We start from the raw sequence: 24618 nt of genomic DNA, 5'->3' as shown, positions 1-24618 counted from the left end.
TTCAATAATCCTCCGTTTTCCATGTTTGCTTTGACTTATCAGTGCCACTGGAGCCTATTGACTTGAAGACCTAGCCTCCTCATCAGAGACAGCAGGCTGGGGTTTCGGCTTGATACTCCTCCAGCGAATCCCGAGAGAGAGGAGGAATGCAACGGCCGCAACACTGGTTGCGACGTAGAACGTCCTGGTTATTGCGTAGTTATATGCATCTAAGACGCCTGGAATGTGCTCTGCGGAAACCACGCCCCTCGCTTCGGCGGAGCCTGCACTGAGAATTTTCTCTATCTCATGGCCCTCAAATCCCCAACTGTCCAGTCGCGAGACAAGTTTGTTCTCAAAGATAGCCTCAGCAATGGCGAGGTTCACGGAAGCGCCAAAGAATTGGAAGCATTGCAGTAATGAGGTACCGACAGGAATATCTTCTGGCTTGAGGACTGTTTGTGTCGCAACATAAGGCATTGAGAGAGTCATCCCCACACCAAGACCTTGGAGGACTTGGAATGGGATCCACTGCTGGTGGGGAGTGCTTTGGGAGAAGGTTGAGAAGAGTCCCGTTGCTATGCTCATCAGGCCCGTTCCAAGGAACATGTAGGGATTTGGGTATCCAAGATACTTGAGCGAGGCACCTGTCAGGGTTGCAGAGAGGACATCTGACAGTGCTAAAGGGAGGTACATGACTCCGGATTTCGTGGGCGAGGCGCCTTTGATGACCTGGAACCATTCTGGAAGGTAATAGATCGAAATGTAAACAGCACCCATAGCGAAGAACTCGCTGAAACAGGAGAAGAACATCGTACGCTCAGTGATCAGACGCGGTGGAATCATGGCATTGTCACCCCGTCGTATTTGCCAGAAAGCAAAGACAACGCCGAGACCCGCGCCTCCAATGAAGAGGCCAATGATGGTGGCGCTCTTCCAAGCGTGTTCGGTTCCTCCCCATTGAAGAGCCAAAAAGATCATGATGATGGCGGGAGCGAAAAGGAAAGCGCCGAGAAAGTCCAAGTTTTCCAGTCTACTAAGAGCCGACGGAGCTTTCGTTGAGTTGCGCGGAGGTGGTTTGAAAAAGAAAACCAGTGATAAGATAGTGACAGCACCGATGGGGAGATTGATCCAGAAGCACCACCGCCACGTCACATGCTCTGTGAATGCACCACCTAACACGGGTCCAATTATGGTAGCGATGCCGAAGGTTGACTGAAGGATTCCGATATAGAAGGGTCGCTTGACCAGCGGGATGGAAACCGCGACAATACAGAAGGCTCCTGTAAAGCAACCTGCTGCTCCAATTCCGGCTATAGCACGCCCGATGATGAGCATAGGACTATTGACAGCAAGGGCACAGAGCAATGAGCCGAGCTCGAAAACGGCAAGACATCCGAGAAACATGCCCTAATATTGTTAATGAGCTTTTTATCTACAATTAGAGGATTGGGATTATCTCACCTTCATCGCAAAGTTCGCAAACAGTTTACCCGCGATAGGCTGCAAAGCACACATCGCAAAGGAGTATGCACTTCCATACCAGCCAATATCGCCGGTGCTGTTGAATTGTGACGTGATCCGAGGTATAGCAGTGGCGATAATTGAAGAATCCAGTGACATGAGGAAAATAGAAAGACCAAGTCCAGTGATGACCAGAAATAGTGGAATTCCGGTCAGCTCGTAGGCGCTCGCATCGTCTGCGCCAGAGTCGCTGTTGCCGGTCGACAGGCTGTTCTCCTCGGGGAGGCGTAGACCCTCGATGGGATCTTTCTCAGCCATTTAGTCTGATTTTTAAGATGGCTATATGGTTGAATTGGAAGACATCAACAAATGGAGACGACAACATTATATACTGAGTGAACCATATAGTTGACCACCCACTCCAAACAAAGCCAAACCGTTCTAGGCTTAGCGCAAGTGAATCAAGGTGAGTCATGATGGCTCAAGGCGCATCATTGGTCCGCAGCAGCGCCCCACCGCAATCATAGTTGCTACAAGCCTCCTTCAGTGGCTACTTGAAGATTTAATAGATACGACTGCGTAGTAAGTGTCTACTAATGATCACTCATAATCACTCATCCTACATCTACATCGACTTTGTTCATTTGAGGAGTTAGAAACGGTTAGATCATCAAGGGCTACAAAGCCACTTCCGCGCTTGCATTGTTTGCTACTGCCAAGGAACCCCTATCTCTTAATCCCTACCCAGGTGGGATCAGGAGTCGAGTCATTCTCGAGCAAATTTCAGATGTCTTTTTCCACATTCTATCTGTAAACAGGAACATCTAATCACGTAGAAAGTCCTGGTGATCGCGTAGTTGTATATGCATCTCAGAAGTCTGGAATGTGCTCCGCGGAAACCACGCTCCTCGCCTCGGCGGAGCCTGCACTGAGAATTTTATGTCGATTGCAAGAGAAACGGTACGCGCTAGTTCTACAATAGACCAATATCGGCCTTATAGCATAGAATAAGTGTAATACCTAGGACTAACTTTGCGCAGCGAATATTTGACCCAAATGCGTGCTGACCAAGCGTAAAAGGCTTGGCAAGAAGCCATCTATAACGTAGCAAATGAGTGCTGTAAAACTCGGCAAGCTAGTAATGTAAGGGCCCCTCTTTATTGACATTTTATCCTCATCTTGTTGGTTATATAATCCGTGAAAGGTAGGTGGTGACTAGTTAAAGATGCATACCCGGAATATATACGATTTAAGGGAGGCTGGCATATATTTTTAGTTAGCACCCGTGGGCCTACCTTTATAAGGATTATATAACCTACACCGGGATAAATATTCGAACATCTACGTAATTATTTACCAAATTATGCTCAGTTTACCTTTTATTAGAATTGGTATTAGTACATGGTCAAGGTGGGAAAGGCAAACACCAAGCATTTCTATTACTATATGGATGCCGAATACGTCAATAGCACTAAGGCTTGTGAGCCTACCTAGTTATATCTGGCTACTTTAACCCTTTCCTCAAACGTTCTTCTTGGCCTTTGCTTGGCCAAGCTTGAAAATACTCGACCTGGCCTCTTCCTTGTCTAGTCCAGCCCCCTTCAACAAGGTACTATCGAATACATTCCTTGGTCCCACAGCGTTCAAAAACCAAACCGTAAAGGCATTAGTACCTTTCCAAATCGAGGCACTCTTTCCACTGATAACTTCGTCTACAACTTCCCGGGCGAACTGGGCCGGGCCCATCGTCTTTGCAAGGTGAGTAGCTGTTCGTGCCTTTACAGAATCCTCCACCACGCGGTAAATACTCTCGGGTCCAAAATTGATATTGTCCGCCGCCATCAATGGAGTAGATACCTCTCCCATATACAAGGTTTTGACTTTGAGGCCAAGCGGCTGCAGCTCGAGTCGAAGAGTGTCCGAGTAGGAAGCTACAGCCGCTTTGCTAGCGTTGTAAGCGGAAGCGAATGGATTCGGGACGCGTGCTAGGACAGAGGCGACATTAACTATTATCGGCGAAAAGTCTGCAGTCACTCCGGCGAGCAGGAGAGGGGTGAAGGCAGTAGTAACTTCCATGAGGCCAAAAACATTCGTGTTGAAGAGCGCACGCACGCGGGCGGGATCTGCCTCGACGGCGGGAGCTTCGTAAACTAGGGTGCGAGCAGCGTTAATTCCCGTGCGAAAACCTGTAGTCGATTAATCTGGAGATAACCTACGAGTGCCCGCATTGTTGAAAAGTATGTCCAAGGAACCTCCTGTACGACGAGAAATTTCTGTCGCTAGAGTCTCGATACTTCTCGCGTCCGTGACATCGAGAGTAAGAGTCTCGATATTTTTTTCCTGTAGGCTGGCCAAAGTCTTCAGCGACCTGGCGGTCGCAAAGACACGGAAGCCCTTAGAGGCAAACTGTAGGGCTAGGGCGTTACCGGCACCCCCTTGGGAACATCTAGTGAGTGGACGGTTAGGTCAGGGAGTATGGAGGGAGTGGACGTTCTCAGCGCACCCGGTGATCAGGATTGACCTTTGCTTTGAGTCTGACATATTGAGGTGAAATGAGGCCAATTATGAAGGATATATTCACCGCACAGCACCGCCTGCTTATATGTTTTGACTAGTATCAAGCACGAGGGGGACCTCAAGGTATAATCTAGATATAGGAACAAATGACGGACTGATTATTAAACACATTACCCAGCAACAGTACCTTACTATCAGTGACCCAGCCGATTTGTCTCAACTCCGCACTCCTCTGCGTCCGTCATATTCGGGTGGATTATTAACCATTCCGTAGCGACTCGAATTAACTTTATAAGTCGGCAAGATAGTTGCCCCATTCACACCGCAGATTACAGTGGCGGCATACTTAAAGTTTTCCGCCCCTAACGCAATCGGAAGCATGTCACGTTGATAGTTGACCCCTTCTATAAGTACTCTTCACCATATCCTTTTATTCGTCCGTTGCACATCGGCACATCATGAAGGCTCTTGTTTCTAATCGCAGCATTGTCACCAGGCTTGTCAACCTCGTCTGTAGCAAATCAGTCGGTGGCCAGGGAGGACATGTCAAGGATGTTCCCATTCCTACAATCTCGCCAGACGATATTCTGGTCAAAGTCAAGGCGGTCGCGTTGAATCCGACGGATTTCAAGCACCTAGATGCCATTTCTCCTCCTCACTCCATAATAGGCTGCGACTATGCCGGCGTGGTCGAACAGGTCGGCAGCGCCGTCAAGTCAGGATGGAAACCCGGCGATCGCGTGGCGGGCGCCGTGCACGGCGGCCTTTTTCCCAACAAGGGCGCTTTTGCCGAGTACTTGGTTGTTGACTCGGATTTGGCTTGGAGGATTCCTGATGAAATGAGCGACACGGACGCCACCACTTACGGCGTCTCAGCCGTGACTGCCATGTTGACCCTCAATGTCCGTCATGGCCTCCCCTTCGTCCAAGGTGATGATGCGGCCCTTGGAGATGAGGCGATCTTCATCTATGCCGGAGCCACTAGCGCTGGACTGTTTCACATCCAGCTTGCAAAGGCAGCAGGGTATAGAGTTGTTACGACGGCCTCGCCGCGTTCATTCGACCTTGTCAAGGCGTACGGCGCCTCTGCAGTGTTTAACTACAAATCAGCAACCGTCGCAGCAGATGTCATCAAGGCATATCCTAAGATTTCGAAGGCCGTCGATTGTTTCTCCGAAGGGAAATCTACTTCTGTATGTGCAGAAGTACTAAGAAATAATGGTGGTACGGTGATAACGCTATTGCCCAATGGCAAGTCAAGCGTTCCGGGCGTGACGTACGACATGGTAGTGGCATATACGGTGTTTGGTCGCCCTTTTCAGTGGCTACCACCAGTTGGCCCAAAGTTCGAGACCAGGCCAGCAGACCGCGAAGCTCTTGTCCGCTTTTACAAGGTCCTTCCAACAATCACACATGTCTTGAAACCGATCCCTACTGTCAAGCAAAAGGAAGGGTTTGAGGGTATTTTCGATGGATTGAACAAACTACGTGCAGGCGCTGTAGCCGGGGGCAAGTTAGTAGTAGCTTTTCCAGCTTAGTCTAGCGTTGTATTATATACAAAGTGAGATGAATCAAAATCGAGTCAGAGAGACTTAGTACCACAACTATAAGAAAGCTTGACTGTGCGTGGGTCAATTAGGTCAATTACCAAAAGCATAGGGACACTGATCGATTTTCGGGCTTCATAATTACCGTCACGACGTATACTTACCAAACTTGATGGAATCACGCAATCTTCCTCTGAAATACAACACATAAAGTTGAGGCTTCAGAAGTGAAGAATCAGACCGTGGGATGCCTGTATAGACTAGCACTGAGGGAACCAATTGGCATGATTGATTGACGAACCGCCAAGAGAGACTGGACCTGCAAATTAGACTGATGCTCTACATCATTTCTTGCGTCTTGGTAATGTCAAGCCATCTAATCTCGACTGATTTCAGCGAGAAGATCACGCGAAGCGCTGCCGCATTGGAAACCTATCGGTAGATTTCCAATGCGTCAATTATGCCTCGTATATCGAGAGTTCTAGATATCATACGCATCTCGTAAGCAGTTATTGTGGAGCAAGCGGCGCAACTATTGTACCGTGCCCGGGTTAGTAACCACAATTGAAGTAGCCTCTGGAATTTCTGCATTTAACCAACGGTAAGGAAGGGTGTTTATTCCGCAGCTTGATCAATAACCATGAGCTTGCGAGGTCTCTGTGAGTGAAACGGAGTAGAGGTTTCTGTAGACGGGCCCGGAGTTAGGTTCTTTCGTATTCTACAACCGACTGTGAAGGTGTATAACACTAGTCAGTTGACTAGTTAACATCGGTAAATGAGCTGCGCATGAAACCTAGCTGCGCACCCCAACGTACCATAGTAAATGCGATATATTACAACGTGCTATATTATTTGATTTATTCGGCAGACAGATTACTCAATGGAAGATTATGTAACTTAATCAATGCTTGGACCGATCCATAGATAGTCTCATTATTAAGTAAGAATAGTACGCATCATACCTAGGTAGAAGCGAGATTGAAGTTGAACCTCGGCTGGGATTTAACTCGTGATGAAATTTTTGATTATAACGTTATAACCCAGAAGGTACTTTCAGCTCTACGGCTGTCGGGTCTCTTAGGACTAGTACGCCATGTTGCCTATAGTGCTACTAATAATACTCGTATTCCACACTGAATTTCACATAATCGAAAATACCCATTTCGTATCGTGCTATACATATAAACTATCTCGGGTACATTTCCTGCACATCTACGGCCGATCAGAAAATAGCTCTTCAAACTTTTATATCTTTACCTCGCCATCTCGTCTACTATCACTTCCATGTGCATATTTTGCCGCTAGTTCCGCTTTCTTCACTTCGTTCCAGAGGCGTCAGCGTGCGGCAGCGCGCGTCACCAGTATATACTGAGTGGACCATAAAATTGATCCCTCCCCAAACAGAGCCGAACCGTTTTGGGCTTAGCGCAAGTGAATCGAGTGTGCGGTGCCATGATGGCTCAAGGCGCATCATTGGTCCGCAGCAGCGCCCCACCGCAATTATAGTTGCTACAAGCCTCCTCCATTGGCTACTTGAATATTTAACAAATCCAACTGCGTAGTTAGGTGTCTTCTAATGATCACTCAGAATCACTCGTCCTGCATCTACATCGAGCCCGTTCATTTGGGGAGTTGGAAACTCTTAGATCATCAAGGGCTACAAAGCCACTTCCGCGCTTGCATCGAATATTCCTAGACTATGAGATGAAGCGATGAAGCTGTTAGAAGTTATAGCGTATAGCATAAGCGAATGTCAGAAATCACTTAAAACCTCAATTCCGGCAGACATACAATATGGCGTTAGCCAATGGTTTAGACCTAAAACTGATCTATGAGGACCAAGATCCGTCATTCTTTATCGACAAAGGGATTATGGTAGGTATCGCACGCCATTTCGTGAGAGATATTGACCGATGGGTTAAGTATGTAAGGAATGTCTCGCCCGTCGACCAAGCTACATAGGCCGTAGCTTAAACGTGTAGGAAGGCGTAAGAAAGCGTTAGTATAGACACCAGATTGACTCTTTTATCACTTCTATTTGATGCAACTCCTCTAGTAAATGATTAAGCCCCAACTGTGGGAACATAATAAGTAGAGCTAGCAGAGTGTCAAGCGATTTTGGTAACTATTGTATATATATATTGTGTTACTGTAGGCCCAACGCTATAACGCTTCAAAACCGATTAGCTATTCGTGAGTCCCAATGACCACGCGAGCATGTCTGAAATGACATAAAGCACTCCGCGGTCTCCGTGCTATGAAGAAGTATAACCGGTGCTGCTTTTATCTCTGAATGAGCGGGTGGTTCACTTTGGTGCGCAGAAGACGTCGTTTCTTGAGGATTTTGCTTCGATAAGTCACCGTCTTTGAGGGGACCAGGTAGCCCTTGACACTCTTTATCTCCTTGGACAGTACAAGGGAGGTACACGAGCCCCGTGATGTCGGAAATGGTCCAATTGTTGCAATTGAACTTGAGACGATAGAAAGTCGTTGGTATTCACTGTCATTTTTAGGTGGATCCATGATTTGATATGGACTGGACTCGTACTAATGCAACTTGCTCGAATCAGTTTCTCTGCGGCGGGCGCTAGGGTAGTGCGATCTAAATCCAAACAGGCGAAAATAACTGGAAAAGGCAATTTAGAAGTCCTCTTACGTTTTCAATATGGACTAGGTTACGCCGCATAGGAAGGTAGGATTCTTATTAACGGAATTGTTAACAAGTTAGCTAGGACCTCGCTGTACTAAGAATACTTCTCAATTTAAATATTCGACAACCAAACATCCCGACCAACCAAGTCGCCCAAATCACTTTCTGAACAGTGCGATATTCTCATTGAACACATTCAAGTTATCAGCCTGGTTGGCAACGCTAGTGCCGTCAATATCAACCATACTGGCCGATCCTACCGTATTGAGATTATAGATGGAGACCGACGATGACCCCTCAAGACTAAAGATTGAGTTCTGGCAGCTTCTTCCCGAGTCTTGAGCCGAGCATGCTAGAAAATGTCAGTTTCGACATAGGTAGGATGGTATCAGACTGATTTGCTTACAGGCATCATTGTTATCGAAGAAAGAGTACAATCCCGCCCCATAGACGAAGATACCTGTTGAATCTAAGACACGCAGACCCCAGCCCTCAGCGCAGTACTTGCCTTTGCCAGCGCAGGAGGTTGTAAAGTTGGGATCATGGATAGATGAGACGACCGGGAATGGAGTTGTGGCGAGAGGGTTTGGTTGGTAGTATCTGGGAATATTAGTAAAAGGACTCCGGTTATGTGACGGAAATGCAATACTCACGCTGACTCTGTTTGTATCTGCCCCATGTAAATGTTCTTGGTCGAAGCGAGCTGATATTGGTACAACACGTTGTGTTCCACCGAGGTGCCCGAGCTGGATGTTCAGTTAGTTCATCTTGATATTTTCTTCGGACCTCAACGCGCGACTTACAGCCAAATATTTCCCTGGGTACTCTCAATGTTCATGCCACGACCGCTATAGATGGTGAGCTGACCATTTCCGTCAAGGTCACTAATACACGTAGGTTAGCAGGAGTCCTAAGAGGGGAAATAAAGGAAAACATACTGATCCGCAACCCAGAGCCAATTGTTTTCCATATACAGACCAGTTGCAGATGATGTGATGTGCATGAGCATGAAGGCAGCAATGCAGTTTGCGTTCGGCGTCGAAGTAGCTGTGCCTGGCGTCGCAATACACTGTGCAGCCTGGAGCTGGGAACCTGCGAAACCTCCAACCCTCACGTGTACATCCCACATCCCAGAGGGGCTACCAGAGGGAGAAGCAAGATTCCACTCAATGAGAACAGCCCCCGCCTGTGCACCTTTTGTGCTAACAATCATGTCCGACCATTCAACCTGACCACTGTCACCGGAAGCCCCAACTCGAACAACAGGCTGGGGACTACCCATATTGTTGAAGAAACTGCCACTAGACATAATCACGGGGTAGGCTTCGCCAACGATTTTGGAGCCTGCCGGAATCTTGAGAGTGCTGGTTACAAGGTACGTACCAGCATCGAAGTATACAATCTTGCCAGAGGATGCAGCATCATTGATAACCTTTTGTAAAGCGGCTGTGTCGTCTGTCTTTCCATCACCCTTTGCACCACCACTTCGAGTGCTGCTGAAAGAGGATGCGCTCACGGTGCTGTATTGAGGCTTGGAGCGTTCATAGAACTGCTGTCCCTGAAGGAGGGATGCCGGGCGAGAGTTTGGCGCGAAGGTACCCTGGAAGGTCTGAGGGCCATTGGGGGTGTAGCTGTGACCTTGTCCCCAAGCATCGATATGGACGTTTCCACCAGCGAGAACAGTTGTCTGGCTGGGGCCTTGAACAATTACAGGGACATTTTGAACGGAGACGTTCTCAAGAACAACACTACCAGCCGTTGGAGGCTTAGAGGTGGAGTCTCGGGCAGTACGGATACCCACTGGGGTATTAGTGATGAAGCTGTCCAACAAGGTAAGGGAGCTGACACTCTGCTGGTCATGGCCTCCAGAGGTAATATCGATGCCGACCTGACAGTTGTTGATATTGATGTTTTTATAAGTCCATCCCCAGTCCCAGTAGTGGCTGATAGCGGTGATTGCATTGTTGAACGTCAAATTCCTCATGGTGAATTGCTGGTTGCCTAGTGCTGCACCGATGTTTCCGCCATTGAAAACAAGATCACCCATATATCCAGCAGAGCCTTTGAAGTATTAGTCTCAGATCACGGTTTACTATCAGAGGGATCGCAACTGACCGCTTTCACAGAAGACACCCTGGTGTTTCGTGCCAGAGGCTGAGCTCATTTGAAATACCATGTTCTGAAGACTGGTTGCCTGTGCGGTTGGCCAGTGGATGCCACTTACGGTGTTACCTGTGGGAATATTGCGGAGATCCAGAACAAGATTCCTGATTTGCCGGAAGAATACGACGGTAGATCCCCAATTAAGTTCCGAAGTGAAATAAGGGTCGGCGTCGATGAGGTATCCTCCCTGGAATCCTGATGTTGCTTTGATTACTGGCATGTTTTTGGGATCTCCAATAATTTGCGTGTAATAGTAGTCGAAGATCGGATACGAAATCATATAGGTACCGGCAGGGAAGTAAACCAGTGCTGGAGTTGTTGTATCTGACGCACAGCCCTGCCCACATCGGCTGCCGCTGCTAATTGCTGCGTTGATTGCTGCAGTATCATCGGTAACGCCGTCACCTAGGATTCATGTCAATATATTGATCCCACTATTTTTCGATCAAGAAAGCACGTTACCTTTCGCCCCAAAGTCTTTGACGTTGCGAAAGACTTGATATCCAGAAGCTCCAAAGGCAGACACACCTTGATGGCCTATTGATTCCAACCAAAACTTTGAACCATCGGCGAGCAATGCGTTTTCTTGCGCGATTTTTGCCTTAGCCGGGGGCTTCTTTTGAGGGCCGGTGTATGCTCCATAGTTCCCATAATCTTTGAGCGCCGCAGAGACAGCGGCATCGACGGACGGAATATCTATCTGGGCGGCACTTGCATTAAGTACCAATGGCAAGATAGCCAATATATTGAAGCGAACCATTTTTGCTTTGGTGAGTTGGTTGAAGTGAAGACTGGATCTGAGAGACCACGGCGCTCAATCCTATTTATATGCGTGGATATATCATGGGAAAGATATAAATTTCTGTTAGGAACTAGTATCAAAAGTATCTTGAACACCATCATCACCGTAGAATTGATTTTTGGCCTAGACTAGGCAAGAAAAACTTGGAACCCAGCTTCCCCTCAAAATTAGCTGCATGTGGCGCTACGTTAAGCCGGTGCAAAATCCATCCGAGCAAATATACATGGCAAGCTGGGCCCGAGATTCCGCAGGATCGATTCTGACAGCCGGGCAAGACGTGAAGCTAATGCAAGTGATCCGTGAAGGAAGTTTATCCAATTGTAAACCTCGTTCTCCCGGAAGTCAGCTCATCGAGTTCAAACAAGCAGATGTTTGGAGAAATTTGGGATTTGGTCTTAATTGAGCTTCGAATAAAATCCGAAATTCCGCGTCTTATACCCTGACGTCTCCTTTGAACTGGGATTATAGCGTAGTATCATGCCTAATTTCAGTCGTACAAGGGGAACTAATGTAAATGAAACCATCGGTGAAAAGCAATCAAATAGCCGGAGCATGATTACGGCTATTGGCAATAATTGGGTAGCACAAGGAAAGATTGCGAGGCTCGTAGTAGAGCGTATTGTAGACAAACAAAGACCTCTATATGACCTAGGGGGACTCTCCTCTGTCCTTACATGCAATTGCCAAAATATTGCATTGCCTATGTTCAGGACAGGTCGCAAGTCCTACCACGATAATCTCCGCCTCAATTAATAGCAATGACTTATACCTATCTTCTCCTGGCTATTTTCCTTCTCCCTGAAGCAAACGGTCTTGCTGCAAAGAGAGGCATTGCGTACAACAACAATAACCCTTCTGGAAACGCCGTGTATGCCAACCTTTTTAAGGGACACACGAAGGTATCATGGGCCTATGACTGGGGATATCCATCCTGGAACCTGGACTCATCATTCGAGTTGTGAGTCGAACCCATCAAGTTAAAAGCTATGTTTTATTGACCCATTCATCAGTGTTCCTATGTTATGGGGATTGCCCAGCGGTGCCGATCCAGACTGGACGGCTGCTGTGCAAACTCCTGGAACAGTCAACATCCTTGGATTCAACGAGCCTGATTTGACTTATGATGCTTCATCCAATATCATTCCCGAGAAGGCCGCTGCTGGGTATCTCACGTACATGCAGCCCTTTGCTGGCACCGTGCGAATCGGATCTCCCAGTGTGCTGTGGAATAACGTTGGCTCATCGTCTGGCGGCTCTTATAATACCGCTACATGGACTGAATACTTCTTGGGAAATTGCACCGGTTGTCACTTGGACTTTGCAGCTATTCATTATTACCAGGATTGTGTTACTCCTGATGGCCAGAACGGTGCTGTCTGGTTCGAAGGTAATGTGACAAACGCGCATGATGTTTTGGGTCTCCCGATCTGGATTACGGAGTTTGAGTGCTATGGAAGCGAGCAGCAGCAGATCGCATTTTTGGAGCAGGCTCTTCCTTGGCTGGACTCGCAGGGCTACGTGGAGAGGTATGCTTATTTCGGTGCCTTCCCTCAATATCTCATCAATGCGGATGGAACTGCACTGTCAGATTTGGGAAGCAGCTACGCAAGTATCTGAGTCTTCTATCATGTTACATATGACTAGGAGGCAAAGTAGACATATCTACTAGGGTGTGTCAGATTGAATTGAACTACATTCAGTATGGGCAGCTCAGCGTTGACTTTGACCAAGTCTTTACAATAGTCAGCTGAAACCAGCTGGAATATACCAATGTCATTATCCAGTAACTACGCTAATACTTTGAGGTATCCTGTTTTTTCGTTTCATGCTGTCATTAAAATGTAGCCCACAGTCCTAGATTCTTCTCTGAGAACCGTATGTGGCCCGACAATTGTGGCAACGGACCCCTCCCTTCTACTATAGACCCTTTAATCTTAGCGAAAATACTGCAGGCTGACCCCGCAAAGTATGCATGTTTAATATAACTATTCAATCTACTGCCGTATTTATGCGGGGTTCTTCAGCACTATACTAGTCTTGGCAAGGGTTCTCGCACCGTGTGCTACGCAATGTAACAAGGCAGGAATCTCAACTAATGCCCGAGCCTGTCAACTGAGCAATCTTTTGAAACTTGCCCCCTGAATTCTATGTATTATGCGGAGTCTCGGAGATAGTAACTAGGTCTCGCTTCACCGTGCATACGTTCTTGTATGCCGAAGCGTAGAGAGACCCTGACCTAGATTTGTGCTAACGGAACGAACAACTCACAGCCAAGAATATTGGGAATAAAAGGAGTTCAAGCTGCCACGATGAGAGAAGACTGTCCGAAGTTTATGTTAAGGAAAGAGAGCCACCAGAGCAATGATGAAAATGCGAGCTTATACGAGTTATATCCCATCCTTGCTGATATATCTCAGTCCCACACTTGCATTCTTCAAGGTGCCATGCAGTACACCTCTGGTAATTGAGAGAGCAGATCCACTCATCTCACCTGGGGTAGCCTCCAATCATGTTCATACCATCATGGGTGGATCTGGCTTTGGGTTTACCATGAACTACGAAATGACCCAGAAATCGCAGTGCAACTCTTGCTCTGCAATTGAGGACAAATCCAACTACTGGGTCGCTGCCCTCTACTACCATGCTCAGAATGGAAGCTTCATCCAAGTCCCGCAGAACGGTGGAGCTTTAATATACTACGAGTAAGGGTTTCTAGGTCATCGTTAGTCAACAGCCATAGCCACTCACACTTGCAAATTTAGGCAACGCCCTGATCCAACTACGGACGGGAAAATTGTGGCACCGCCAGCCGGGTTTCGCATGATTGCAGGCAGCCCATTCGACCGCCAGTACAAGGACACCATCGAAGCCGACGCGAGAAGTTTCGCCTGTCTCAATTATGACGGTCCAGCGACCCCCCAAACAAACGGATTTCCAAAGACTAACTGCCCCAACGGCCTTCGCGCCCAGGTCTACTTCCCATCCTGCTGGGATGGAGTGAATTTGGACAGCCCGGACCACAAGTCCCATGTGGCTTATCCTAATCAAACATATGACAATGGCCCATGTCCGGCGTCGCACCCAGTGCGTATTGTCTCTATTTTCTACGAAATTACATGGCATACCGAGCACTTTGCAGACATGTGGTATGGCAACAGCCAACCGTTCGTCTTTTCTTTCGGTGACCCCACCGGATACGGGCTCCATGGCGACTTTGTCAACGGGTGGGATATTTCAGTCCTCCAAGAAGCTATTGACACATGCAACGATGGCGGTGGAGATATCACTGAATGCTCGCCAATCCATCTCTATCCGGACACTGTCGCGGATGGATGCCTGTTGGAACCATCGATCGATGAACAAGTTGGTGGATGGCTGACTGCTCTACCGGGCTGCAATCCTATCCAACCAGGTCCCAATGACGCGACAGTCAGGACTGGCTGTGGAGCACCCACACAAATTGGGTCGCCGCAGCATTACTATACCGATGTTACCGGTGAGCTGGGCTGGGAATGGATTGGCTGCGCGGTCGACAATGCAGGGGGCGTAAGGATCCTTAGTGGCTCCAGCTCGGCGGGCGCCGACATGACGGTCGAAAAGTGCATTTCGAATTGCAAAGTTGCAGGGTATACAATTGCCGGCCTTGAGAACTCTCGGGAGTGCTACTGTGGCAATAGCATTGACCCTGCCAAGAAGCCTTCTGTTACGCCTATGGGAAATTGTCTTTATCCCTGCAGCGGCAACCCTAGTCAAAACTGCGGGGGTTATGGCTTCATCGGACTTTACCAGCAATGCACGGGCAACTGTCAGAATTTGCAATACCCCGTGGTTCCTCACTAGGGGGCTGCATATGTGGTTATTTCCAGGAGAGGGGTATATAGGGGAAGAATAGTAGCCAGATGTAGTCAGTGTCGCGGAATTTATGCTTTTTGGTTGATTTTCTCAAAGGCTTAAGCTCCTAGACCCATTTTCAGGTAGAGTGGTTTATTTTCTGTTTCAAGGATGGGCTTGCCCACTAGCCCCGGGAAATAATCAAAATCGGGGCCGAATTCCGCTCTTATGCTCGCTTTATATTTCCCGAATCCGGCTCTAACAATCATTACATTTACCCTGCTTTCTTAATTAGTACATAAGTGGAGTACCTTCATAAAGGGAGAGACTATGCACGCACTAGCAGAATTCCATCCTATGTCTTCTAGGTACAGACCTTTGCAGTTGTCGGTCACAGCTCTACATCGCTAAGCAATGTTGTGGAAAGATTATACAACTCTGATTGGATATTGGTAGAGTCAACCTAATTTGGAGGTCCGGAGTATCAAGTTGTGATCAAGGTCCACATCCGTAACCACTGATTTGCAATAAGCAGACTGCCATCTCAGGTACTATCACGCAGCCTAAACTTCAGCTGGGGTCTGTTTCTCAGAGACCTCACCGAATGCTTCTTCTCCATCAAAGATCAACGCAACTTCTTCCAAACTGTGCCCCTTGGTTTCGGGGAATCCAAAGTAGACGAGAGCAATTTCAACAGCAATCACACAGCAGTAAACGATGTAGTATTTCCAGCTGATTGCATCCATAGCCACGGGGTTGGCGTATCCATTGAACAGAATAACACACGTCGATGCAATCTGCATGATGTTCGTGCCCTTGGCACGGAGGTGGGTGGGAAGGACTTCGGTAACATAGACCCATGGTGGCCCATTGAGACCGGCGTTGTAGAACAGCTGATACATGAAAATCATAACGATGACTCCGGTACCAAGGGAGGTATCGTGGAAGCCCCTCTGTTCGTTTACTGCAGAGAGGATTGTCCAGATCACATAACAGCATAACATGCCTACTGTCGAGAATAGGAACAGGCGTCGCCGACCAACAATTTCCATAAATGAAGCTAGGATGACGGAAACTCCCAAGTTGAAAACTGTCAGGCCACCATTGATACGGAGCTGCTGTGGGTCCGAGGTGAAGCCGATCGAGTTCAAAATGAGATGAAGGTAGTAGGCGATGAGGCCATTACCGGAAAGCTGCATCATGCACGGTACTGCGATGATGATAAACAGGCGGTGCATGTTACCTCGAGTGCTAAGGAACTCGCGATATCCGGTTGACGACACACTTTTGGCGGTCTGGATCTGCAAGATGATTTCCTTCATCTCGAAGTCGACAAGCGAAGAGTTCTCATCTCCGCCGGCGTGGTACTTAGTGAGTACCTTTCGGGCTTCATCATATCGGTCTTTCTGCACAAGATACCGCGGCGATTCTGGAAGCAGATAGATGAAAATCACTTGCACCAAAGGAAAAAGTCCTTGCAGCAGCGAGGGAATGCGCCAGGCCCAGGAAGCATCGGGTCCCATGAAATAGGTTCCATATGTGACCCATGCAGCAAGCAAGGCCCCGAGGTACCACAAGTTGTTATAATACCCAACTAGAACAGACCGGTGGGTCGGATATGCCAGTTCGCTGACCAACATCGGGGATGCTTCAACTGCAATCAGGCCTCCGAAGCCAATAACCATGCGGGAGGCCAAGAACATGGCATAGTTCTGGGCGGCACACTGAAGAACAGCACCAACGACCAGGAGAGCCGATCCGATGAAAATCGGGAAGCGGCGACCTGTGTGGTCACATAACCAAGGAGCAACGGGGAAAGCGAGAATCTGACCAAAGATGACACCATTGGAAAGTGAGCCCAAACGGGTTCCGGTCGGCGAGCCGAAGAAGTGCTGCCACTGACTCATTGACTGAAGGCCATTGAGCATGGATCCATCATAGCCGTTGGTGGTCGAGGATAGGTAGGGAATAATCATCCCGAGATTGAGAAGCAGAAGATGACGCTGCTTATACCAGGGCGTGCCGGTATCGGGTAGAACGCTTGCAAGGCTCCACTCTCCAGGGTTGTTGTGAACATCATGAACCTCGGCGGTTGTCTTGTTGTCTTTGTCGCTCATCCTGACTCGTTCCTATTCTGATGGCTATGTTGGTTGTCAGATGCGTCAGACAGAAAGCTGATTTGAATGCCGCAGAGGTCTGGAATTGTCGTGGTCAAGTCCCTGATATATTATTTTTTTTCCATCAGAGACCTCCGTGATTCCGCAATAAAGACTTGACGAGGCGAGGAAGCTCCAGCCCGAATAGTCCTTCATTTTCCACTGCCTAAGGGGGGGGGGCAACCCAAATCTCACGCAGTGTGGCGTTATTGCACAGACCGGCTAACCGCTTCGGATCGAACATGTCAGGCTTAGCCTCATCCCCCAAGCGAGAGAAACCCCCGCAGTGGTATCCCCAGAGTCTGTAGTCCGGGGAAGGGACAAAGCGCACCATGGCGAATCGAATGTCCCCATGTTGACTGGGGCTTTGGAGAGCGGAAAACTCAGTTGCGCACTACAACCGAACCAGCGTAGAAAAACCCCTGGGTTTCCGAAACTCCGCGCAATACTTAATTCAGCTCGTCTCTTCTCTAGGCCTCAATCTGCCAGTCAAGAGACTGCTCTTCAACCTGATGGGGACGGTTTATCTGTCCAAGAACCAATCGGAGTCCCCTTCCGAAGGAGAATCCCCTCCTGGCAAGGCGAGTCAAAAGAGAAAACATCCTCGTGCTGCCGGGACATATCCGCGAAAACGAGCTACACAGGCATGTCATACATGTCGCCTTCGACGGACTAAATGCGACAATACCCGACCCGCGTGCGCATCGTGTGTCCGTCTTGGGGCGGAATGTAGCTATCAGCAGATAGATCCTTCGACGTGAGTGTCTCGAAAAAGCTGGCAGAGATTCGGACCTGACCGAGGCCACAGATTTGATTCCGCGAGTCTAGCGATTTTGAAGCGCATAGATGATCTAGAATCTCTGATCCAATCCAAATCCAATGAACCACCGGTGGCTCCGTCTAACAGCATTTCTTCCACGTCGCCTATCTCTTTCAGCATCGGATCGTCTGTCATTGACCAGCAAACTGAGTGGAAACCATCCTTTATTAATATAGAGGAGGTTTTGAAATGGCCTGTGTTCGACAATCAAATTGACCAGCGAATTTGTTTGCTATCTCGGCCTGACGAAGACAAAGCTCAGCCGGAACTACCAATATCTGTTGATCTCGATCTTCAAGCGGCTGATAGCCTTCTTCGAAGATTCTTCGACGATGTGCACATCTTCAATCCAACTCTAAAAGAGGAAGATGTAAGAGAATACGTCAAGATGGTTAGGTTCAATGGTATCGGCTGGGATGCCACATCTTGTCTACTAGTAAGTTCCCTTCGGCCTCTCAAAAGTTCGGTCCCACATTTAGCTTACTGAACAAAAGCTTCTTTTATATGCCCATGGCTCGATTGTAAGTCCATTTGTCAAAACTGAGCCGGGTGTGTCCTCCAGTTCTTTTCGTCAGTCGAAGGGGTTCCTACAGGCTGAGGCGTACTTCCTCGCTGCACAAAAGCGAATGGGCATGCTCCTTTGCAGAAATGGCGCGATAGAAGCACAGTGCTTTTTCTTGGCCGGTGTCTATCTAATGGCGACATTGCGACCGGTCGGTGCCTGGAGGATGTTTGTACAGGCATTAGCCTGCTGCCAGGGGTTTTCCACCCAAAGCACAAACGACAGCCGCTACGAAGATGAATGGAACACTAAGCAGAGAATTTACTGGACTTGCTTCAAGTCTGAGTTGTAAGTTACCTCGCTGCAGACCGGTTGATCTGACCTTTTGACTTTTCCAATAGAGAACTTCGACTAGAGCTAAACCTTCAAAAGAACGTCTTGGATCTCAGCTACCCAACATTCTTTCCTTCGCCACCAGACGGACTGAAAACTAAAGACGAGGCAGCATGGTACTTCTACCTGGCTGAGATTGCCTTGCGCAGATTGGAAAATCGCATCTTGGGATACCTCTATCGACCCGACACGGCAATCTCAGAATCGACCATGGTATATGCAATCCTTGATTTTGAGGAGCAGAAAGATGCATGGTACGCACAAATCCTCGACAAGAAAGAAAATGTCAAGATTTACTAATGCCTTCGAACTTCCAGGTTCCGCTCTCTGCCTGAAGCCTTAGCTCTCGATGTTGAAACTCCAAACACAGACCAATACGAGCCTTTTCGATTTATCCTCCGTGGACACTTCCTGGACTGTCAAGAGACAATGTACTGGCACTTCCTAGTGGAGGCAATCTATGGCCGTGTTCATGCAAGCAGTGATGTTTTTCTTCGAAAGGGGCTGAAGGTCTGCGTGGACAGAATCCAGCAGAATCAGTCAGGCTTTTATCACCGTCACCATGGAACATGGCTTATGCTCCGGTCGTGTACACGAAGCGCACTAGTTCTCCTTGCTGCTGAGCGGTGTACAAATCTTGTGCATCTGTTGCCTCTAGGCTGGGAAGAGACAATTTTTGATGTGGCTAAGATGCTGAAGTTTTGGAAGGACGAGTCGAGTGACGTACATGAGATGTTGGACATTTTGCAAACGCTCATGAATGCTAGAGCCTCGTAGTGCTACTAAACCAGCTAATTGTGGTATAAAGTCTTCATAACTCTATTTGAACCAGTAGCCTGCTCAAAGCGTACGGAGCAGTTCCACAAAACGCGCGGCCTAACAGAGCTCATAGCTTTAGGCTGATCTGTACAATCATTAAAGCGCAGAGGTGTCTCACGTCGGCACTCAAATGTCTCGTGAGTGGCAAGCAAAACCAATTAGCCCGATGGAGTCTCCACTCAAGTGTCCAAGCCCGATACTCCGCGATGCACCCGTGGACGACCTTGGCGGCTTACTTGTGTTCCGGAGATTATCCGATTACAAATTTATCGAATCCTACATACGATCTCTGCTTGAACTGACATTCCTTTTTAACATAAGAATGAGTTCCGCTCGCAAAAAAGTCCAATTGCTTTCGTGTTCGAAATATCTCTATACAATTTATCACTTTCGCCAAGATGTCAGACATTGACATTGAATATGCGCTCGAGGAGCTTTCCCTAAACGAAAAAGTCTCCCTTCTATCAGGTTTGTGACTTTCACTTCGAGAGCATTGCACTGCTAACCTCAAGAGCAGGGGTCGATGGCTGGCACACAGCAGCAATCCCGCGACTGGGGATCCCTCAAATTCGAATGTCAGATGGACCAAACGGTGTTCGAGGGACTCGCTTTTTTAATGGTGTTCCAGCGGCTTGTCTTCCTTGTGCCACCGCGCTAGGTGCTTCATTTGACACAGACCTTATATTTTCTCTTGGAAAGCTTCTTGGTGCCGAATGCAAGGCGAAGGGGGCACACGTCCTTTTGGGTCCGACTATAAATATCCAACGAGGGCCACTAGGGGGACGTGGTTTTGAGTCTTTCTCGGAGGATCCTGTCCTTTCTGGCTCCTTGGCGGCCAGTTACTGCTTGGGAGTCCAGACTGAGAATATTATTCCGACACCAAAGCACCTCGTCTGCAATGACCAGGAGCACGAACGAGTTGCGGTTAGCGCGCTCGTGACCGAGCGAGCATTGAGGGAGATCTATCTGCTCCCTTTCCAACTAGCGATTATCGGTGCCAATCCTGGTGCTTTGATGACTTCATACAATAAGGTCAACGGATGCCATGCGAGTGAAAGCCCGGATTTGCTGCAAAATGTTGTTCGAAAGGAATGGAACTATAAAGGTCTCATCATGAGCGATTGGTGTGTCATCGTCCAGACTTTATATTGCTTTCAACGCTGACCGAAACAGGTTTGGAACCTACAGCGTGTCCGAAGCCGTCAATGCCGGACTGGATCTTGAGATGCCTGGCCCAACTCGATTCCGGGGGCCGGGCTTAGTCCATGCTATCACATCAAATAAAGTGTCCGAGAGGACTATCAATGACCGGGTCCGCTCGATGCTGGAGATGATAAAGCTAACTGCTAGCTCAAGAATTCCCGAGAACGCACTCGAAGTCCAACGTAATTTGCCTGAAGATCAAGCACTGCTTCGCCGAGCAGCTTCCGAATCCATTGTCTTGCTCAAGAACGATGGTCACATCCTTCCTCTTGACCCAGCTAAAAAGACTCTTGTGATCGGACCAAATGCCAATATTGCGGCATACTGTGGTGGGGGCTCTGCCGCCTTGCCAGGGTACTATGCAGTCACTCCCTTGGAAGGAATATCTAGCAGCTGCACCGGAGGTGTTACTTTCACACAGGGAGTCTACGGTCACAAGGAATTGCCCCTCCTTGGCTCTCAGTTGAAGACCGAAGACGGTCGCACCGGGTATACATTCAGCGTGTTTACTGATCCCTCCACCAAAAAGGATAGAAATCCGGTCGACAAGTTGCACATGACCAGCAGTTCTGCATTTTTGATGGATTACAAGCACCCAGAGATCCACTCGGATCTTTATTACGTTACAATGGAAGGTATCTTCGAACCGTCTGAAAGTGGAATGTATGACTTCGGTCTTACGGTCGCCGGCACCGGAGAGCTCTTTATCGACGGAGAGTTGGTAGTTGACAACAAGACCACCCAGCGCCAGGGAACGTCATTCTTTGGTATCGGCACTCCAGAGGAGCGCGGCTCCAAATATCTTGAAGCAAACCATCAATACAAGATTCTTGTCGACTATGGTACTGCCCCAACTTCTAATCTGAAATTGCACGGAGTCGTCTCGTTTGGACCTGGAGGAGTGAGAGTTGGAGGATGTCGACGCATTGATGCAGAGCGTTCTATCCAAGAGGCTGTCAGTCTGGCAAAGACGGCTGAGCAGGTCATAGTCTTTGTTGGACTGAGTGGGGAATGGGAAAGCGAAGGGTTCGACCGTCCACACATGGGACTTCCACCACTGTCCGATGAGCTGGTCGAAAAGGTCCTCGCTGTCCAGCCAAATGCTGTGGTAGTCGTGCAAAGCGGTACGCCTGTAAGCATGCCCTGGGCTCGGGATACCAAGGCATTACTTCATGCTTGGTATGGCGGAAATGAAACAGGCAATGGTATTGCGGACGTTATCTTTGGAGATGTGAACCCGGTCAGTATTCAAAGCCTTGGGGTCTTAAGCTCCTACTTACTGACTTCATCTTGCAGTCTGGAAAGTTACCTCTCACCTTCCCAGAGTTTATCGAGCAGAACCCAAGCTACTTGTCCTACCGCTCAGAGAGAGGACGAGTATTGTACGGCGAGGATATCTACGTCGGTTATCGGTATTACGAAAAGACCAAAGTGAAGCCCCTATTCCCCTTCGGGTACGGTCTTTCGTACACGAATTTCCGTCTGTCGGATATTTCCATCTCGCAACCCCTGGAAAGCCTGAACAAGGTTAAGGAGGAAGTGCTGGAAGTTTCCGTTTCAGTAGAAAATACTGGAGCATGCGGTGGCGCGGAAACTGCCCTGGTCTATATCTCACCTCCCTCCAACAGCAGCGTTGCACGCCCAATCAGAGAGCTCAAAGGGTTCAAGAAGATTAGACTGGAAAATGGGGAGAAACAAGAGATCTTAATCTCAATCCCACTTGCTCTTGCCACGAGTTTCTGGGATGAGAGTCACTCTGCATGGCTTAGCGAAGCTGGAACGTATACAGTAATTGTTGTTGGGACTGGCGATCTGAACTCACTCTCGGGGACCTTCAAGGTTACCCGTACAAGGAAGTGGAATGGTTTGTTTGGGCCTGGTGTGCACGCTCCATCTCTGCATGTCAACGGTAACGGAAATTAGAATGACGAGCATAGATCAAGTAGATAGGAATTGGAAATTGTTCAATAAATCACATTACTATGGATTCATGAATTGATGATCTCGAATGTTCACTGAAAGCCACATAAGTTATTCGTATCTAAACGTCCAAACAGTTAAACATCAAATCCAACCTAAATAGTCTTAACACCAGCATTTTGCAACAATTGCTTAAGCTCAGCCGTCAAATCAGGGCTAAGCAAAGAAAAAGGCTTGCGCAAACCACCAGTAGGCTGCCCAATCAACTCACAACCAGTCTTAACAGCAGCAGCATAGTTATGCGACTCCAAGAATTTGCAAATAGGCCAAGCCTTGGCCCAAATCTCGCGTCCACGCTTGAGATCCCCCTTAACAGAAACAGCATCCCAAAGCTCAACCGCTAACTCAGGAATAATGTTCGCAGCACCCCAAACACCACCAGGCGCACCAGCAGCAAGGCCATAGAATGTCAATGTATCCCAACCGTTGAACGCAGTAATCTGATCTGAAAGACCAAAGATAAGCTCCGTAAGCGCAGGCGCATTACCAGAGGTATCCTTCAGATACTTCACGCCAACCTTAGAAAGCCCCGCGATCTCAGCAGGCGAAAGCGTCAAGCCACTGGCGGAGGGAATATTATAGAAGACAATTGGCAGCCCGGAGGAAGTGTAGATCTCATTGAGCATCTCGTGCAACTGCTCCAGGTTGACGGGGTCATAGAAGGGAGGGACGACCATTGTAGCAGCGGCACCGGCTTTGGCGGCGTGTACGGAGAGCTCGACGGCTTCATCAGTCGAGGTGCTACCAGTGCCGGCAATGACAGGAACGCGGCCTGCGGCGAACTTTACGCACAGCTCTGTTAACTGCTTGCGCTCGGCTAGGCTTAGGGTTGTGAATTCGCCTGTGCTGCCGCCTGGTACGAGGCCGTGGCAACCTGCGTTGACGAGGTGCTCAATGTGGGTTTGGAGGCGGGCTTCGTCGATTTTGGTACGATCGTCTGTGAAGGGGGTGATAAGGGCCACCATGATGCCGCCGAGGGATGCCATTTTGAAGGTTGTGTAGAGGGGGTGTTCAGGAATGGGGAAGGTTATTTGTCTGGAGGTGGGAGGGGTATTTTGATAGAGGAGTTTAGATGAAGACGTAGTGATCTAGATATAGTTGGGATGTTGGAATCTCTTTCCATCTACCTTGGATGTATACTCGGATATTAGGGTTTGGCGGTCGGAATCACTTTCCTTTTGGGTTACCCACCATTATCAATTTCATCCCACCTTCTTTTTCGTGTTGGCAATGTAATCTTCTTCAATACTTGCCTTGATTGAACACCACACACTATATTTCCTACTCTCATTTCAATAATTTGGGATAAATTCCATACAACCCGCGATTGACGCGACCAAATGGTCCTAAAGCGACGGCTGTGGGCCCACAGCCCCACTCCGAGGAAACCTCTATAGATATCCTCCTAGGTTAGTATCTCTTTGTTTGATGGCTCTCCTTATAGAGCATTGTAAGTCACCTGTCATCACATGACCGTTGTTAGCATCCATCAGTCTGTATGCAATGGCAGGCAAAACAATTGCTATCAATAGCTTACTGCCTGTTATCATGAAGAGCCAATCACTGCGCTTTGAACTATACTAAGCGTTTATTTACTCAAGACAGCAAAAACAAATGAATTGAACTGTGATCTTAATACATGATATAGGACTAGAAGTCATTCCGTTGGCCAGGTAGCGCATCTGTCAACTAGGAGAATATAGCTTTCCAACCCAGGTAGAATTTCATAGATGACATCTCGGCAATTTCTCGTTTATTGCAACGTTGGAAGCTCCCTTCGATTTGGCAACAA

The 24618-nt window shown here is 48.2% G+C and overlaps 10 protein-coding genes across 10 annotated transcripts; 5 read left to right on the top strand and 5 right to left on the bottom strand.

Moving 5' to 3' along the window:
* Positions 1-54: 54 nt before the first annotated feature.
* On the bottom strand, positions 55-1761 carry PENARI_c007G05943 (MDR family MFS transporter; the record flags this gene model as incomplete). Its single annotated transcript, XM_022630956.1, has 2 exons — positions 55-1389; positions 1444-1761. The coding sequence occupies 2 exons, from the start codon at positions 1759-1761 to the stop codon at positions 55-57; spliced, it is 1653 nt and encodes a 550-aa protein (XP_022489146.1).
* A 1203-nt stretch (positions 1762-2964) lies between these two features.
* On the bottom strand, positions 2965-3984 carry PENARI_c007G09801 (uncharacterized protein; the record flags this gene model as incomplete). Its single annotated transcript, XM_022631138.1, has 3 exons — positions 2965-3593; positions 3660-3889; positions 3947-3984. The coding sequence occupies 3 exons, from the start codon at positions 3982-3984 to the stop codon at positions 2965-2967; spliced, it is 897 nt and encodes a 298-aa protein (XP_022489135.1).
* A 434-nt stretch (positions 3985-4418) lies between these two features.
* PENARI_c007G11737 (zinc-binding alcohol dehydrogenase family protein) lies at positions 4419-5530 on the top strand (the record flags this gene model as incomplete). The annotated part of the gene is made up of 2 exons (XM_022631231.1): positions 4419-5473; positions 5527-5530. The coding sequence occupies 2 exons, from the start codon at positions 4419-4421 to the stop codon at positions 5528-5530; spliced, it is 1059 nt and encodes a 352-aa protein (XP_022489212.1).
* Positions 5531-8315: 2785 nt separating this feature from the next.
* On the bottom strand, positions 8316-11080 carry PENARI_c007G02030 (glycoside hydrolase family 55 protein; the record flags this gene model as incomplete). Its single annotated transcript, XM_022630764.1, has 7 exons — positions 8316-8509; positions 8564-8757; positions 8811-8903; positions 8961-9041; positions 9096-10218; positions 10273-10725; positions 10783-11080. The coding sequence occupies 7 exons, from the start codon at positions 11078-11080 to the stop codon at positions 8316-8318; spliced, it is 2436 nt and encodes an 811-aa protein (XP_022489228.1).
* An 800-nt stretch (positions 11081-11880) lies between these two features.
* On the top strand, positions 11881-12739 carry PENARI_c007G06898 (glycoside hydrolase family 128 protein; the record flags this gene model as incomplete). The annotated part of the gene is made up of 2 exons (XM_022631005.1): positions 11881-12080; positions 12133-12739. 2 exons carry the CDS (start codon positions 11881-11883, stop codon positions 12737-12739), a joined length of 807 nt encoding a protein of 268 aa, XP_022489372.1.
* Positions 12740-13645: 906 nt separating this feature from the next.
* PENARI_c007G01480 (DUF1996 and WSC domain-containing protein) lies at positions 13646-14962 on the top strand (the record flags this gene model as incomplete). The annotated part of the gene is made up of 2 exons (XM_022630742.1): positions 13646-13824; positions 13885-14962. The coding sequence occupies 2 exons, from the start codon at positions 13646-13648 to the stop codon at positions 14960-14962; spliced, it is 1257 nt and encodes a 418-aa protein (XP_022489000.1).
* A 554-nt stretch (positions 14963-15516) lies between these two features.
* PENARI_c007G10770 (uncharacterized protein) lies at positions 15517-17070 on the bottom strand (the record flags this gene model as incomplete). Its single annotated transcript, XM_022631185.1, has 1 exon — positions 15517-17070. The coding sequence occupies one exon, from the start codon at positions 17068-17070 to the stop codon at positions 15517-15519; it is 1554 nt and encodes a 517-aa protein (XP_022489227.1).
* Positions 17071-18317: 1247 nt separating this feature from the next.
* PENARI_c007G08472 (transcription factor domain-containing protein) lies at positions 18318-19722 on the top strand (the record flags this gene model as incomplete). The annotated part of the gene is made up of 6 exons (XM_022631070.1): positions 18318-18365; positions 18424-18450; positions 18505-18779; positions 18833-19078; positions 19142-19547; positions 19717-19722. The coding sequence occupies 6 exons, from the start codon at positions 18318-18320 to the stop codon at positions 19720-19722; spliced, it is 1008 nt and encodes a 335-aa protein (XP_022489408.1).
* A 319-nt stretch (positions 19723-20041) lies between these two features.
* PENARI_c007G01936 (beta-glucosidase) lies at positions 20042-22769 on the top strand (the record flags this gene model as incomplete). Its single annotated transcript, XM_022630761.1, has 4 exons — positions 20042-20111; positions 20161-20767; positions 20817-22086; positions 22143-22769. 4 exons carry the CDS (start codon positions 20042-20044, stop codon positions 22767-22769), a joined length of 2574 nt encoding a protein of 857 aa, XP_022489100.1.
* Positions 22770-22921: 152 nt separating this feature from the next.
* PENARI_c007G07670 (dihydrodipicolinate synthase family protein) lies at positions 22922-23812 on the bottom strand (the record flags this gene model as incomplete). The annotated part of the gene is made up of 1 exon (XM_022631039.1): positions 22922-23812. The coding sequence occupies one exon, from the start codon at positions 23810-23812 to the stop codon at positions 22922-22924; it is 891 nt and encodes a 296-aa protein (XP_022489209.1).
* Between the last annotated feature and the right edge of the window lie 806 nt (positions 23813-24618).

This window comes from Penicillium arizonense (genome assembly GCF_001773325.1).
Source record: "Penicillium arizonense strain CBS 141311 chromosome Unknown PENARI_contig007, whole genome shotgun sequence".
Classification (NCBI taxonomy): domain Eukaryota; kingdom Fungi; phylum Ascomycota; class Eurotiomycetes; order Eurotiales; family Aspergillaceae; genus Penicillium; species Penicillium arizonense.
The sequence above is the reverse complement of the archived record's forward strand: the minus strand, read 5'-3'. Positions and strand labels throughout refer to the sequence as shown.